The sequence below is a fragment of the Leptidea sinapis genome, chromosome 39 (genome assembly GCF_905404315.1).
Source record: "Leptidea sinapis chromosome 39, ilLepSina1.1, whole genome shotgun sequence".
NCBI classification, from domain to species: domain Eukaryota; kingdom Metazoa; phylum Arthropoda; class Insecta; order Lepidoptera; family Pieridae; genus Leptidea; species Leptidea sinapis.
Genome location: NC_066303.1, coordinates 3,635,950 through 3,651,081, shown reverse-complemented (window position 1 = coordinate 3,651,081; position 15,132 = coordinate 3,635,950). Strand labels below are relative to the sequence as shown.

Below are 15,132 nucleotides of genomic sequence, written 5' to 3'. Positions count from 1 at the left end.
GATTTAAAAAGTAGGTACCTAATGTTGGGAGGAAGTTGTAGATTTGTTTAGAGAATAGGGGTAAACCGTTGAGCAAAGAAGGAGCTCTTTTCCTACATACATACAAGCAGTAGTGCTATCTCTTCGGGATTCATATGTGTCGCAATGTGGTGTGGCGACTCTGGTAGCATACGTACACCACAGTGCCGAGTGGTGCGACTGGTTGTACCTCCGTGGTGTGCTTTTGAAATATAGCCATAACCCGAACGCTTGGAGCTGACTCAACCTTGCTTTCACCGACGCAGCATCTGTCCTTCAGGGTCTGGCAATTGCTTGATAATTCAGGTTTAAGTTCATAGCTCGATTCGGTCAGGAGAAGTGCGCGCGGTAGGGTCATATGGTATATGTACTATAACCATATATTAAACACTCAATTACTGTGAAGTGAGTATCAGTTCGATGGGTGACGTGAAACAAGCCAAGGTTTTCACAGTTCGACAGGGTTGCTGTCGGGGTTCGGCATGGTTCCGCGTCATGGTGAACGGTTGCTATTAACATCACGTGATTCATGGACAGCTCCTTATATTTATAGTTCAACCATGACGCTTTTAAATCAAGTTACTAATAGCACGTAATAGATACGATATGGACAGCAAACAAAAAACCAGAGCGTAATTAGAGGACAACAGAGCATGCGGGTCACCTGGTGTTAAGTGATCATCGCCGCCCACATTCTCTTGCAACACCAGAGGAATCACAGAAGCGTTGCCAGCTACGGTTGGAAAGCCACACATCCAGATGGTGGGGATGATATTCAATTTGTGACGTAGTATCGTGCGAAGGTGAAATACGGCGGCAGAAATCAGGTCAAACAGCTGTTTGTATTTTTTCTCTCCGTGATAAATACGGTAGAAGATTTAATAAAAGTAGGATTGATAGGAAATAAAAGAAAAACTTCTTAAATATATTATTTTTATATAATTTCTCTCATTTACACAACTTATAAATAATATTTAACGTATAGGTAACAATAATGATATTTCCTATTTTTATTTTGCAGCCACATTTCGATACTTATTCATAATTATAAAAATGTATAAATTTTATAAAGAATCTATGCGAAAAATGGATGGAACAGAACATTTTATTAAGGCTAGACTCCCAAAAATAATTTTAAAGGTGGTCTTTCATGCTCTGAAACCTCAGTGCGATCTTGGAATATTCACAAGTACGCCCCATTTGGGCATAGTATTAGTTGCCGCACTTTGCGACTATGCCAGCAGTATCTAGTTGGAGCGCAGCGGAGACCAATCCATAATCTTAGATTATATCATTTTATCTAGACAGATAACTGCATCCGTGTCAGTAAACAGATAAAGTCATGTATACGTAATAAGAAAAACAAATAAAATATATACCTTGCATATATCTCATATAATCGCGTATCCATTTAACTGACGTCCGGATATTAATCTCTACTATAATTTTTTTTTTCATTTCTCATACTCGGAAAGTAATGTTGTCTTGATCTGATTAGTGGGTGGAAAATGCTGCTTCCCTCCATAGAGAGGGAAAAACTCATACAAATTACTTCCCACCTAAGGGCCGGAATGAACTTTAAAAATAGAACTGCTGTGAAGAGTTTTATGTAAAAAAGAACTAATTAAAAAAATGCTGCGGCCATGTGACTTTCTAAACAGCCAGTGTGAACTTAGCGCAAACTTCTTTGAGCGGAATAAACCGCAACAATTACGCGATAAGTTCCATATTTGAAATTTAAAAAGTCGACATAAATTGGCGGGATACTAATGAAATATAATAGGTATATAATAATTAACAACTAGTTTTATTTTCCTCATATTCGAAATGAAAAGTAGAGTGTTTAACTCGGGTAAAAGTATCAATTCCTACTCGGACTATAGCCGACCTCGCTGCGCTCGGGCGTCTAAATACCTCGGGAATTGATTACAATACAAATAATTTTGTACAATAATTTAATAATATTTTATTTATTATATTGCTTTCAGAGGGTAGTTGAAAAATATCTCAAATGTAAGCATAATATAGATCGCCATGACATAGGGTGTGATAAATTCAATATAGAAGTGTGGAAATGGAAAGAAAAAATATGGTAACACTATAACAGAACAACTCAGGCTGATGGGATGTTCATTGGACTGGTCAAATGAAATATTCACAATGGATGAAAATCATTCTCACGCTGTCACTACTGCATTTATAAATTTGTTCCAAAAAGGAATGATTTACAGAAAGAAAGCCCTGGTAAATTGGTGCAATGCCTTGAAATCTACAGTGTCCGATATTGAAGTAGATAATATAAGCATTGATGGGTTAACTGAAATGATGTTGCCAGGGTACAAAAAAGCAGTCAAATTTGGACAAATGTATACATTTCGATATCAGATTTTTGATAGTAATGAAATAATTTTGGTGTCAACTACAATGCCAGAAACTATGCTGGGAGATACAGCTATTGCTGTACATCCTGAGGATGAAAGGTATGTTAAGCAATAATCACCCCAATAGTGCTGTATCCAAAGGCTGTGCCAAAATATAGTAATCCCATCCCTCCACCGGAATAAATCAGCCATCCTTAAAGAGTTTACCTGATTCCTGCCGCCACAATTAGTATTTCCTCCCCACCATCTGGAAGTGTGGCATTCCTCCATAAGCCGTGGATTGGCCTTCTATGTGTGGTGTTTCCAGGACAATACAACATGGATTGCTTCAAAAACAGCACCTACACTTTTCTAAAAGGCTGGTAAGACTCCTGTGATTCTGTTGTTGCAAGAGAATGTGGGCGATGTTGATCACTTAACATCAGGTGACAACAGGGCTTGTTTTCCTCCTTTTCCATAAAAAAAACAAATCCTGTTACTAAGATTCTATTATCCACCTGTGTCACAAGCAGTATCTAATAATCATTTAATGAGACAGTGACTTCGGCTTGATTTACCAGATTAATTTATAACTTGGTATTATTATTATTTATATTCTTGGTACGCTTCCACATAATGATAGCTTTAATTTTATGTAGTCATAGTATTGTAAATATAGTCATAAGATTTGTTTTGTTTAAATAATAAATTTCTTATATAAGTTATAACTACAAAATTATAATTTCGTATTATTTACTTAGTGTTGATGAGCACTTCAATCGTGTTCTATCTTAAGCACATGAGGGGTTTTTCACAAACGTCTTAAAGTACAAAAGGTTATTTATATCTTGTATGATGGTATGTCCTGATCCTTGAACGACTCGCACTTGACTGCTTTCTTATGCCGGATCGGATCTTGAGGTTTTTTTGCTGAGTCATCTGAGCCATCAAGTCATTTCCTTTAATTATTTTGTGGGTTGTAATGCCATATTTGTGTGTGAGTGTTGGTCGATTGTGTATATAAATGTTAATGCAATTTCGTACCGATATGTAATAGAAATAATATTTGCTCTGATTTTGCTGAGGTTTCGTACTTATTTTGAAAATAATAATTTTCGAAGGATGATAGCTTATAATTCCGTCTCTATTTCCAGGTATACACATCTTAGAGGTAGAAGAGCAATACACCCATTCAGGGATTCATGTATTCCTATTATTTTTGATGAATTCGTTGATATGACATTTGGTACTGGCGCTGTAAAAATAACTCCAGCGCATAGCAAAGTTGACTACGAAATTGCTAAACGCCATAATTTAAAGTGTATTGAAGTGATTACTGAAAACGGTACAATGAAGAATGCAGGAAAATTTGATGCTTTAATGAAATACGATTGTAGAGAACTCCTGCTCAAAGAGCTAGAAGATTTAGGTCTTCTTTATGAAGTAAAGTCGCATCAAATGACGTTGCCTATTTGTAGTCGAACAGGGGATGTTATAGAATATTTGCTAAAAGAGCAGTGGTTTCTAGCATGCAAAAATATAAATATTAAAGCAGCGAAAGCCGTAAGTGATGGCCAATTGAATTTCGATCCAGAAAACTGTGCGAAATTATGGGAACATTGGACAGGTGACTGTAGAGATTGGTGTATTTCAAGGCAGCTTTGGTGGGGTCATCAGATACCAGCATATAAATGTAGTGTCGATAAAGATTTTGTCTGGATCGCAGCAACTAACGAAACAACAGCAAAAGTTGAAGCTTCCAAGTTTTTAAGAACTCTCCCAGATATGATAACAGTTGTTAGAGATACAGATGTTTTGGACACATGGTTTTCTTCAGGTGTTTATCCATTTTCGGCATTTGGTTGGCCTGAACATAACTATAAACAAAAATACAAGAGATTCTATCCATTAAGCCTTATGGTCACTGGCCACGATATACTTGGCTTTTGGGTGCATAGAATGGTCATGTTAGGTTTGGAGTTGACTGATAAATTACCGTTTCACAAAGTCCTTTTACATGGAATCATTTGTGACAATAAAGGTGCAAAGATGTCCAAAAGTAGAGGAAATGTTATTGATCCAGTTGATGTTATAAATGGTTTGTCTATGGAAGATCTTAAAGAAAAAGCCGCAGAAGCACACAAGGAAGGCGGACTTACGAAAGAAGAATATAACAGAGCATTAGCATTTTATAAATCTAATTTCACTCAAACGAATGGAATACCTGAATGTGGTGTCGATGCTTTGAGATTTACGCTCTTGTCACACGATATAAAATCACGCTTTGTTAGTTTTGATATACATCAATGTAATGCAAATAAGCTGTTTTGCAATAAAATATGGCAAAGCATTAAATATATTCAGTTATCTTTTGATAAGTTGAAACCGACTGATAATGAAGTAACAAAAAGTAATTTGACATATTTTGATAAATGGATTCTCAGCAGATTATCGGATATGGTTCATATAGTCAATAAATCGATGGATGCACATGAATTTCATACGGCAACAAAAGCATTGAAAAAATTTATTTATGGCGAGTTTTGTGATATTTATTTAGAAACAACGAAACTTGGGTTCGACAGCAATGATTCAAATGTATCTTACGCTCATGGCCACACACTTTCAGCAGCTTTGAGTACTGCTCTGAGATGTCTCTCGCCATTTATGATTTATTTGACTAGTGAAGTTATACCGAAGATTCCTCGCTTTGAATCTAATATCATCGTAAATTTTAATGATACACATAATGATTTTTTCGATTTTCCCAGTTCGAAAGATTTTGAATGTTGGAGAGATGTCGAGTTGGAGAAGGACGTAGATAAACTTCTCAGTACTGTATTTTTAATTCGTGAACTAAAAGGATTTTATGGAGTGTCAAACAAAATAAGACCTAGTGTGGTACTTAAAAGCAGCGATAGTAAATTATGTAAAAGTATACAAAATAATTTTTCAGTTGTCTTAGCTTTATGCCGATGTAGTAATATAGTATTCGAAGAGCAACCAAATGTAAGATATGTCAACTCATTTTTAAATAAAAGTACTGAAGTGTTGCTAGAAATCAAAGGAGACGATGTTGATAATACTATATCAAAAGCGAAAAGTAAGTTGCAGAAAAAAATAAAGAAACTTGAAGAAAATTTGGAAGTGATAGATAAAAGATCAAAACATCAAGATTTAGACATGGAAAAGATTATAGCAAAGAGAGAAGAATTGAAGCGATTGCAAAGACTGATGTAATGTTATAAGAAATATAGACTTTCATAGATTTATTGTTTTTAATTCGTAGTCAAGGAATTAGCAATGTTAATATTAGTATTTTGATCATAACTTAAAGGTGTTGTTCTTAAATATACTTACTTTTAGGTGTAGGTCACCTAATGGGCATTAATCACCGCCGCTCAATCTTTAGAGACAGAATTACTCGAGCGTTGGCTTTTAGTAATAACGTATTTTGCCTGACAAAGTAAATTATGTGTAGAATGGGGACAGCTTGTTACCGTAACTACCTTATTATGCGGCGGCTCAAACAAATAGGGCGGGGCCTGCGCATCTTTGTATGGCGCTGTCCTTTGACCGATGCCGCCAATCGCGGTAATTATAATTATTGCTTTATAAATAACACTTGTCTCGCTCTGTCACTCAGTTACCCGTCTCTCGCGTCTGGATATACTAAGTGTTTGTTAGTTAGTGATAGTTTTTGTGCGATATGTACTCAAATGAGTATTTTAGGTAGGGATTACTAACAAAATTATACACTCCCGCACGGTTTGAAGTTGCCGTCTCGCTTTCCAGCGCCTGCACATGCTATAGTAGGTACACCACGGGCAGCGTCCATGAAACTTGACGGGGCCACCACTTTTTGCGCGTCTTTCGGCAGTATCTCCAAGAAGCATACGGCACTCCAGAGATTAGGCGAGGTGGTCCTGTCGCTTGGCCGCCACGGTCTCCCGACCTCACGCCGCTCGTTTTTTACTTTTGGGGACACGTGAAGTGTCATGGGGGGGCCACGACCAGCTCGGACGCGTCCACAGAATGTTACTTGTCGCGCAACCATAAATTACTATAGTGCTAAATGGTGGCTCACTCACTAGGCTGCCAGACGCCAGTCCGTCCGCCAGTGACGTTGCCACCTCATTGCATGCAACACGTGTGCACTGTTGTGGTTTGACTTGATTATTTTAATTGCAAACGATGAATAATTTCGATACAGAATGGTTTATTATCGAGATTTAAAGTAGACCATCAATTTGGGGTAATTCCTCATCAGATTATTCCGATAGAGATTTAAAAAGTAGGTACCTAATGTTGGGAGGAAGTTGTAGATTTGTTTAGAGAATAGGGGTAAACCGTTGAGCAAAGAAGGAGCTCTTTTCCTACATACATACAAGCAGTAGTGCTATCTCTTCGGGATTCATATGTGTCGCAATGTGGTGTGGCGACTCTGGTAGCATACGTACACCACAGTGCCGAGTGGTGCGACTGGTTGTACCTCCGTGGTGTGCTTTTGAAATATAGCCATAACCCGAACGCTTGGAGCTGACTCAACCTTGCTTTCACCGACGCAGCATCTGTCCTTCAGGGTCTGGCAATTGCTTGATAATTCAGGTTTAAGTTCATAGCTCGATTCGGTCAGGAGAAGTGCGCGCGGTAGGGTCATATGGTATATGTACTATAACCATATATTAAACACTCAATTACTGTGAAGTGAGTATCAGTTCGATGGGTGACGTGAAACAAGCCAAGGTTTTCACAGTTCGACAGGGTTGCTGTCGGGGTTCGGCATGGTTCCGCGTCATGGTGAACGGTTGCTATTAACATCACGTGATTCATGGACAGCTTCTTATATTTATAGTTCAACCATGACGCTTTTAAATCAAGTTACTAATAGCACGTAATAGATACGATATGGACAGCAAACAAAAAACCAGAGCGTAATTAGAGGACAACAGAGCATGCGGGTCACCTGGTGTTAAGTGATCATCGCCGCCCACATTCTCTTGCAACACCAGAGGAATCACAGAAGCGTTGCCAGCTACGGTTGGAAAGCCACACATCCAGATGGTGGGGATGATATTCAATTTGTGACGTAGTATCGTGCGAAGGTGAAATACGGCGGCAGAAATCAGGTCAAACAGCTGTTTGTATTTTTTCTCTCCGTGATAAATACGGTAGAAGATTTAATAAAAGTAGGATTGATAGGAAATAAAAGAAAAACTTCTTAAATATATTATTTTTATATAATTTCTCTCATTTACACAACTTATAAATAATATTTAACGTATAGGTAACAATAATGATATTTCCTATTTTTATTTTGCAGCCACATTTCGATACTTATTCATAATTATAAAAATGTATAAATTTTATAAAGAATCTATGCGAAAAATGGATGGAACAGAACATTTTATTAAGGCTAGACTCCCAAAAATAATTTTAAAGGTGGTCTTTCATGCTCTGAAACCTCAGTGCGATCTTGGAATATTCACAAGTACGCCCCATTTGGGCATAGTATTAGTTGCCGCACTTTGCGACTATGCCAGCAGTATCTAGTTGGAGCGCAGCGGAGACCAATCCATAATCTTAGATTATATCATTTTATCTAGACAGATAACTGCATCCGTGTCAGTAAACAGATAAAGTCATGTATACGTAATAAGAAAAACAAATAAAATATATACCTTGCATATATCTCATATAATCGCGTATCCATTTAACTGACGTCCGGATATTAATCTCTACTATAATTTTTTTTTTCATTTCTCATACTCGGAAAGTAATGTTGTCTTGATCTGATTAGTGGGTGGAAAATGCTGCTTCCCTCCATAGAGAGGGAAAAACTCATACAAATTACTTCCCACCTAAGGGCCGGAATGAACTTTAAAAATAGAACTGCTGTGAAGAGTTTTATGTAAAAAAGAACTAATTAAAAAAATGCTGCGGCCATGTGACTTTCTAAACAGCCAGTGTGAACTTAGCGCAAACTTCTTTGAGCGGAATAAACCGCAACAATTACGCGATAAGTTCCATATTTGAAATTTAAAAAGTCGACATAAATTGGCGGGATACTAATGAAATATAATAGGTATATAATAATTAACAACTAGTTTTATTTTCCTCATATTCGAAATGAAAAGTAGAGTGTTTAACTCGGGTAAAAGTATCAATTCCTACTCGGACTATAGCCGACCTCGCTGCGCTCGGGCGTCTAAATACCTCGGGAATTGATTACAATACAAATAATTTTGTACAATAATTTAATAATATTTTATTTATTATATTGCTTTCAGAGGGTAGTTGAAAAATATCTCAAATGTAAGCATAATATAGATCGCCATGACATAGGGTGTGATAAATTCAATATAGAAGTGTGGAAATGGAAAGAAAAATATGGTAACACTATAACAGAACAACTCAGGCTGATGGGATGTTCATTGGACTGGTCAAATGAAATATTCACAATGGATGAAAATCATTCTCACGCTGTCACTACTGCATTTATAAATTTGTTCCAAAAAGGAATGATTTACAGAAAGAAAGCCCTGGTAAATTGGTGCAATGCCTTGAAATCTACAGTGTCCGATATTGAAGTAGATAATATAAGCATTGATGGGTTAACTGAAATGATGTTGCCAGGGTACAAAAAAGCAGTCAAATTTGGACAAATGTATACATTTCGATATCAGATTTTTGATAGTAATGAAATAATTTTGGTGTCAACTACAATGCCAGAAACTATGCTGGGAGATACAGCTATTGCTGTACATCCTGAGGATGAAAGGTATGTTAAGCAATAATCACCCCAATAGTGCTGTATCCAAAGGCTGTGCCAAAATATAGTAATCCCATCCCTCCACCGGAATAAATCAGCCATCCTTAAAGAGTTTACCTGATTCCTGCCGCCACAATTAGTATTTCCTCCCCACCATCTGGAAGTGTGGCATTCCTCCATAAGCCGTGGATTGGCCTTCTATGTGTGGTGTTTCCAGGACAATACAACATGGATTGCTTCAAAAACAGCACCTACACTTTTCTAAAAGGCTGGTAAGACTCCTGTGATTCTGTTGTTGCAAGAGAATGTGGGCGATGTTGATCACTTAACATCAGGTGACAACAGGGCTTGTTTTCCTCCTTTTCCATAAAAAAAACAAATCCTGTTACTAAGATTCTATTATCCACCTGTGTCACAAGCAGTATCTAATAATCATTTAATGAGACAGTGACTTCGGCTTGATTTACCAGATTAATTTATAACTTGGTATTATTATTATTTATATTCTTGGTACGCTTCCACATAATGATAGCTTTAATTTTATGTAGTCATAGTATTGTAAATATAGTCATAAGATTTGTTTTGTTTAAATAATAAATTTCTTATATAAGTTATAACTACAAAATTATAATTTCGTATTATTTACTTAGTGTTGATGAGCACTTCAATCGTGTTCTATCTTAAGCACATGAGGGGTTTTTCACAAACGTCTTAAAGTACAAAAGGTTATTTATATCTTGTATGATGGTATGTCCTGATCCTTGAACGACTCGCACTTGACTGCTTTCTTATGCCGGATCGGATCTTGAGGTTTTTTTGCTGAGTCATCTGAGCCATCAAGTCATTTCCTTTAATTATTTTGTGGGTTGTAATGCCATATTTGTGTGTGAGTGTTGGTCGATTGTGTATATAAATGTTAATGCAATTTCGTACCGATATGTAATAGAAATAATATTTGCTCTGATTTTGCTGAGGTTTCGTACTTATTTTGAAAATAATAATTTTCGAAGGATGATAGCTTATAATTCCGTCTCTATTTCCAGGTATACACATCTTAGAGGTAGAAGAGCAATACACCCATTCAGGGATTCATGTATTCCTATTATTTTTGATGAATTCGTTGATATGACATTTGGTACTGGCGCTGTAAAAATAACTCCAGCGCATAGCAAAGTTGACTACGAAATTGCTAAACGCCATAATTTAAAGTGTATTGAAGTGATTACTGAAAACGGTACAATGAAGAATGCAGGAAAATTTGATGCTTTAATGAAATACGATTGTAGAGAACTCCTGCTCAAAGAGCTAGAAGATTTAGGTCTTCTTTATGAAGTAAAGTCGCATCAAATGACGTTGCCTATTTGTAGTCGAACAGGGGATGTTATAGAATATTTGCTAAAAGAGCAGTGGTTTCTAGCATGCAAAAATATAAATATTAAAGCAGCGAAAGCCGTAAGTGATGGCCAATTGAATTTCGATCCAGAAAACTGTGCGAAATTATGGGAACATTGGACAGGTGACTGTAGAGATTGGTGTATTTCAAGGCAGCTTTGGTGGGGTCATCAGATACCAGCATATAAATGTAGTGTCGATAAAGATTTTGTCTGGATCGCAGCAACTAACGAAACAACAGCAAAAGTTGAAGCTTCCAAGTTTTTAAGAACTCTCCCAGATATGATAACAGTTGTTAGAGATACAGATGTTTTGGACACATGGTTTTCTTCAGGTGTTTATCCATTTTCGGCATTTGGTTGGCCTGAACATAACTATAAACAAAAATACAAGAGATTCTATCCATTAAGCCTTATGGTCACTGGCCACGATATACTTGGCTTTTGGGTGCATAGAATGGTCATGTTAGGTTTGGAGTTGACTGATAAATTACCGTTTCACAAAGTCCTTTTACATGGAATCATTTGTGACAATAAAGGTGCAAAGATGTCCAAAAGTAGAGGAAATGTTATTGATCCAGTTGATGTTATAAATGGTTTGTCTATGGAAGATCTTAAAGAAAAAGCCGCAGAAGCACACAAGGAAGGCGGACTTACGAAAGAAGAATATAACAGAGCATTAGCATTTTATAAATCTAATTTCACTCAAACGAATGGAATACCTGAATGTGGTGTCGATGCTTTGAGATTTACGCTCTTGTCACACGATATAAAATCACGCTTTGTTAGTTTTGATATACATCAATGTAATGCAAATAAGCTGTTTTGCAATAAAATATGGCAAAGCATTAAATATATTCAGTTATCTTTTGATAAGTTGAAACCGACTGATAATGAAGTAACAAAAAGTAATTTGACATATTTTGATAAATGGATTCTCAGCAGATTATCGGATATGGTTCATATAGTCAATAAATCGATGGATGCACATGAATTTCATACGGCAACAAAAGCATTGAAAAAATTTATTTATGGCGAGTTTTGTGATATTTATTTAGAAACAACGAAACTTGGGTTCGACAGCAATGATTCAAATGTATCTTACGCTCATGGCCACACACTTTCAGCAGCTTTGAGTACTGCTCTGAGATGTCTCTCGCCATTTATGATTTATTTGACTAGTGAAGTTATACCGAAGATTCCTCGCTTTGAATCTAATATCATCGTAAATTTTAATGATACACATAATGATTTTTTCGATTTTCCCAGTTCGAAAGATTTTGAATGTTGGAGAGATGTCGAGTTGGAGAAGGACGTAGATAAACTTCTCAGTACTGTATTTTTAATTCGTGAACTAAAAGGATTTTATGGAGTGTCAAACAAAATAAGACCTAGTGTGGTACTTAAAAGCAGCGATAGTAAATTATGTAAAAGTATACAAAATAATTTTTCAGTTGTCTTAGCTTTATGCCGATGTAGTAATATAGTATTCGAAGAGCAACCAAATGTAAGATATGTCAACTCATTTTTAAATAAAAGTACTGAAGTGTTGCTAGAAATCAAAGGAGACGATGTTGATAATACTATATCAAAAGCGAAAAGTAAGTTGCAGATAAAAATAAAGAAACTTGAAGAAAATTTGGAAGTGATAGATAAAAGATCAAAACATCAAGATTTAGACATGGAAAAGATTATAGCAAAGAGAGAAGAATTGAAGCGATTGCAAAGACTGATGTAATGTTATAAGAAATATAGACTTTCATAGATTTATTGTTTTTAATTCGTAGTCAAGGAATTAGCAATGTTAATATTAGTGTTGTGATCATAACTTAAAGGTGTTGTTCTTAAATATACTTACTTTTAGGTGTAGGTCACCTAATGGGTATTAATCACCGCCGCTCAATCTTTAGAGACAGAATTACTCGAGCGTTGGCTTTTAGTAATTACGTATTTTGCCTGACAAAGTAAATTATGTGTAGAATGGGGACAGCTTGTTACCGTAACTACCTATTATGCGGCGGCTCAAACAAATAAGGCGGGGCCTGCGCATCTTTGTATGGCGCTGTCCTTTGACCGATGCCGCCAATCGCGGTAATTATAATTATTGCTTTACAAAATAACACTTGTCTCGCTCTGTCACTCAGTTATGGTTATGGTTTGTAAAGTGGCTTTGATGCAGTTCATTTCAGCCCTGTTACACTGCGACCAATGTGATCTATTGTGATAGCCACTGTTAAACTATAGCTCACTGCAAACATTGATTCTTTTCATGAATCTTATTATGTCTTTTGCAGTGAGCTGACGTATCTCAAATGGTTGAAGGATTGGACTTCCCAAAGAGATGCTACGTATACGCATTAAAGGACCACATTCAGAGAGAATGTGTAGCGGGGTTTCATCTGCACTATTACAGAATCTACACGCTCTGCAATCTCTGAGACCTAAGATTGAGAGGTGTTTGTTTGATCTGCAGTGCCCCGTTAATGTCCTGGTTAATATGCGTAAGTTTTCTCTACTTAGCCCTAGTGCCTCATTTGCAGCCTTTTTGTTGAAGGCTTGGATTAGGGTTTTGGAATGGGTTAAGCCCGGAGTGTTGCTCCAGAGTTTAATGCACTCTTGTAAACATGATGTATCAAGGGTTGATTTAATAAAACTCCTTGGGACACCACAGAAGGGTTCAGGGCCAAATTGAGTGCTTTTAGCGCCAATTCTTGCAAGTTCGTCGGCGTATTCATTGCCTTCGATTCCTGCATGTCCTGGAACCCATCGAAGTGTAACTCTGTTCATTCCTTCCAGAGTATTCAGTATAGTCCGGCAGTTGTCTACAAGCTTTGAGACTGATCTGTTGTAATCTATAGCGGATAGAGCCGCCTGACTATCTGTGTGGATATAAATACACTTACCGACGTAGCCTTTATTTAGGATGGTGTCCGCACATTCTATTATGGCGTATACCTCCGACTGGAAAACGGAGGCAAGATTTCCCAAGTTGACAGATTTGCCAAATTTGGGGCACTCTCCGAAGATTCCACAGCCAACGTCAGAACCCGACTTGGATCCATCGGTATACCATTTAAGGCTCCCTTTTTCCAAGTAATTCGATTGTTTAACCAGTCCTCTCTTGTGGGGAATTCAATACTAAAGTTGCTGATGAAGTCAAATTTCGTCACTCACCATGTCTAATACAGGACTTCTCAGTAAGGATTGCTCAAATAGCCGCAGCGAGTTTGAGAGCCAGTTAGTCCGCATATGGGTCATTACTCTATGCATGCTGGCCCTCGCCTCCTTTTGTAGATATAGGTTTAGGGGCGGCAGGTTCAGAAGTGCATTTAGGGCTGCTCCCGGCGTGGACGTCATGGCTCCTGTTGTTATCGCGTATGCAGTTCTTTGAAGGCTTCCTAATTTGGCAATAACGGTCTTTTGGGCAATTTTTCTGCACCAGACCACAGAGCCATATGATATAAGTGGTCTTACAATGGCTGTGTACAGCCAAAGGGCCATGTTGGGCTTTAGACCCCATTTTTGGCCGACAAGACGACTACAACTACTTAAGGCAAATTTTGCCTTTTGCACAATACCGTCCACTTGACTATTCCAGGTAAGTTTCTGGTCTAAAGTAAGTCCCAGATAATTTACCTTGTCGGAAAACGGTATAGATCTATTATTCAGTCGCGGAGATATGAGGCCTTCCAACTTCCGCTTCCTTGTGAAAGGAACCAGGACAGTTTTGTCAGCATTAACCGCCAGTTCATTTTCTTGGCACCATTTGGATATTATGTTAAGCGCTTTTTGTATAAGGTACGAGATGGTACTTTGGCTGTCGGCTCGAATCATTATCACTAGGTCATCAGTATAACCTTGAGTGTCAATTCGAAGTTCATCCATCTTATAGAGAAGCCCATCAATGACAAGGGTCCATAGTAGAGGCGAAATGACGCCTCCTTGTGGACATCCTTTTGTGGTCATTACATCAAGAGAGACACCATGTAGCCTCAATCTAACAATCCTACTTGAGAGCATCGACTCAACCCATTTGACCGTGGTAGAGTCGGCCATTTTATCGGCTAAAGCCTTAACTAAGGCCTTTATGGGTGTTTTATCAAAAGCTCCTTCAATGTCTAGGGAGGCGCAAAGCGCAATTTGTTTGTCCTCAAGTGCCCTTTCTACCCTGTCTACGACTTGAAATAGGGCGGTTTCAGTAGATCTACCTCTACAATAGGTATGTTGAGTACGGTGGATGGGGTTATTAGGTAAAACCTTATCTCTGATGTACCTGTCTATCAACTTCTCCATACCTGTCAATAAGGATGAGGTAAGGCTGATTGGTCTGAAGGATTTTGGAATTGAGTAGTCCTTTCTGCCAGCCTTTGGAATAAACAGTACCTTGACCTTAGTCCACTGTTCTGGGATGTGTCCACATGCAAAACTCGCTCTGTAGATCCTGAGTAAATGTGGAAGGAGAATGTCAATTCCTTTCTGCAGGAAGATAGGAAGGATGCCATCCTCCCCACTTGCTTTATAGGGTTGGAACGATTTAATTGCCCATTTCACCTGTGCCGGTGTTATTACTTTGGCGGACATACACCAGTCC

General features: G+C 37.6%; 1 protein-coding gene across 1 annotated transcript; it reads left to right on the top strand.

The window, feature by feature from the left end:
- Positions 1-2,108: 2,108 nt before the first annotated feature.
- On the top strand, positions 2,109-12,279 carry LOC126976046 (valine--tRNA ligase-like). The gene is made up of 2 exons (XM_050824189.1): positions 2,109-2,498; positions 10,194-12,279. The coding sequence occupies exons 1-2, from the start codon at positions 2,140-2,142 to the stop codon at positions 12,277-12,279; spliced, it is 2,445 nt and encodes an 814-aa protein (XP_050680146.1). The 5' UTR covers positions 2,109-2,139.
- The last annotated feature ends 2,853 nt before the right edge of the window (positions 12,280-15,132 follow it).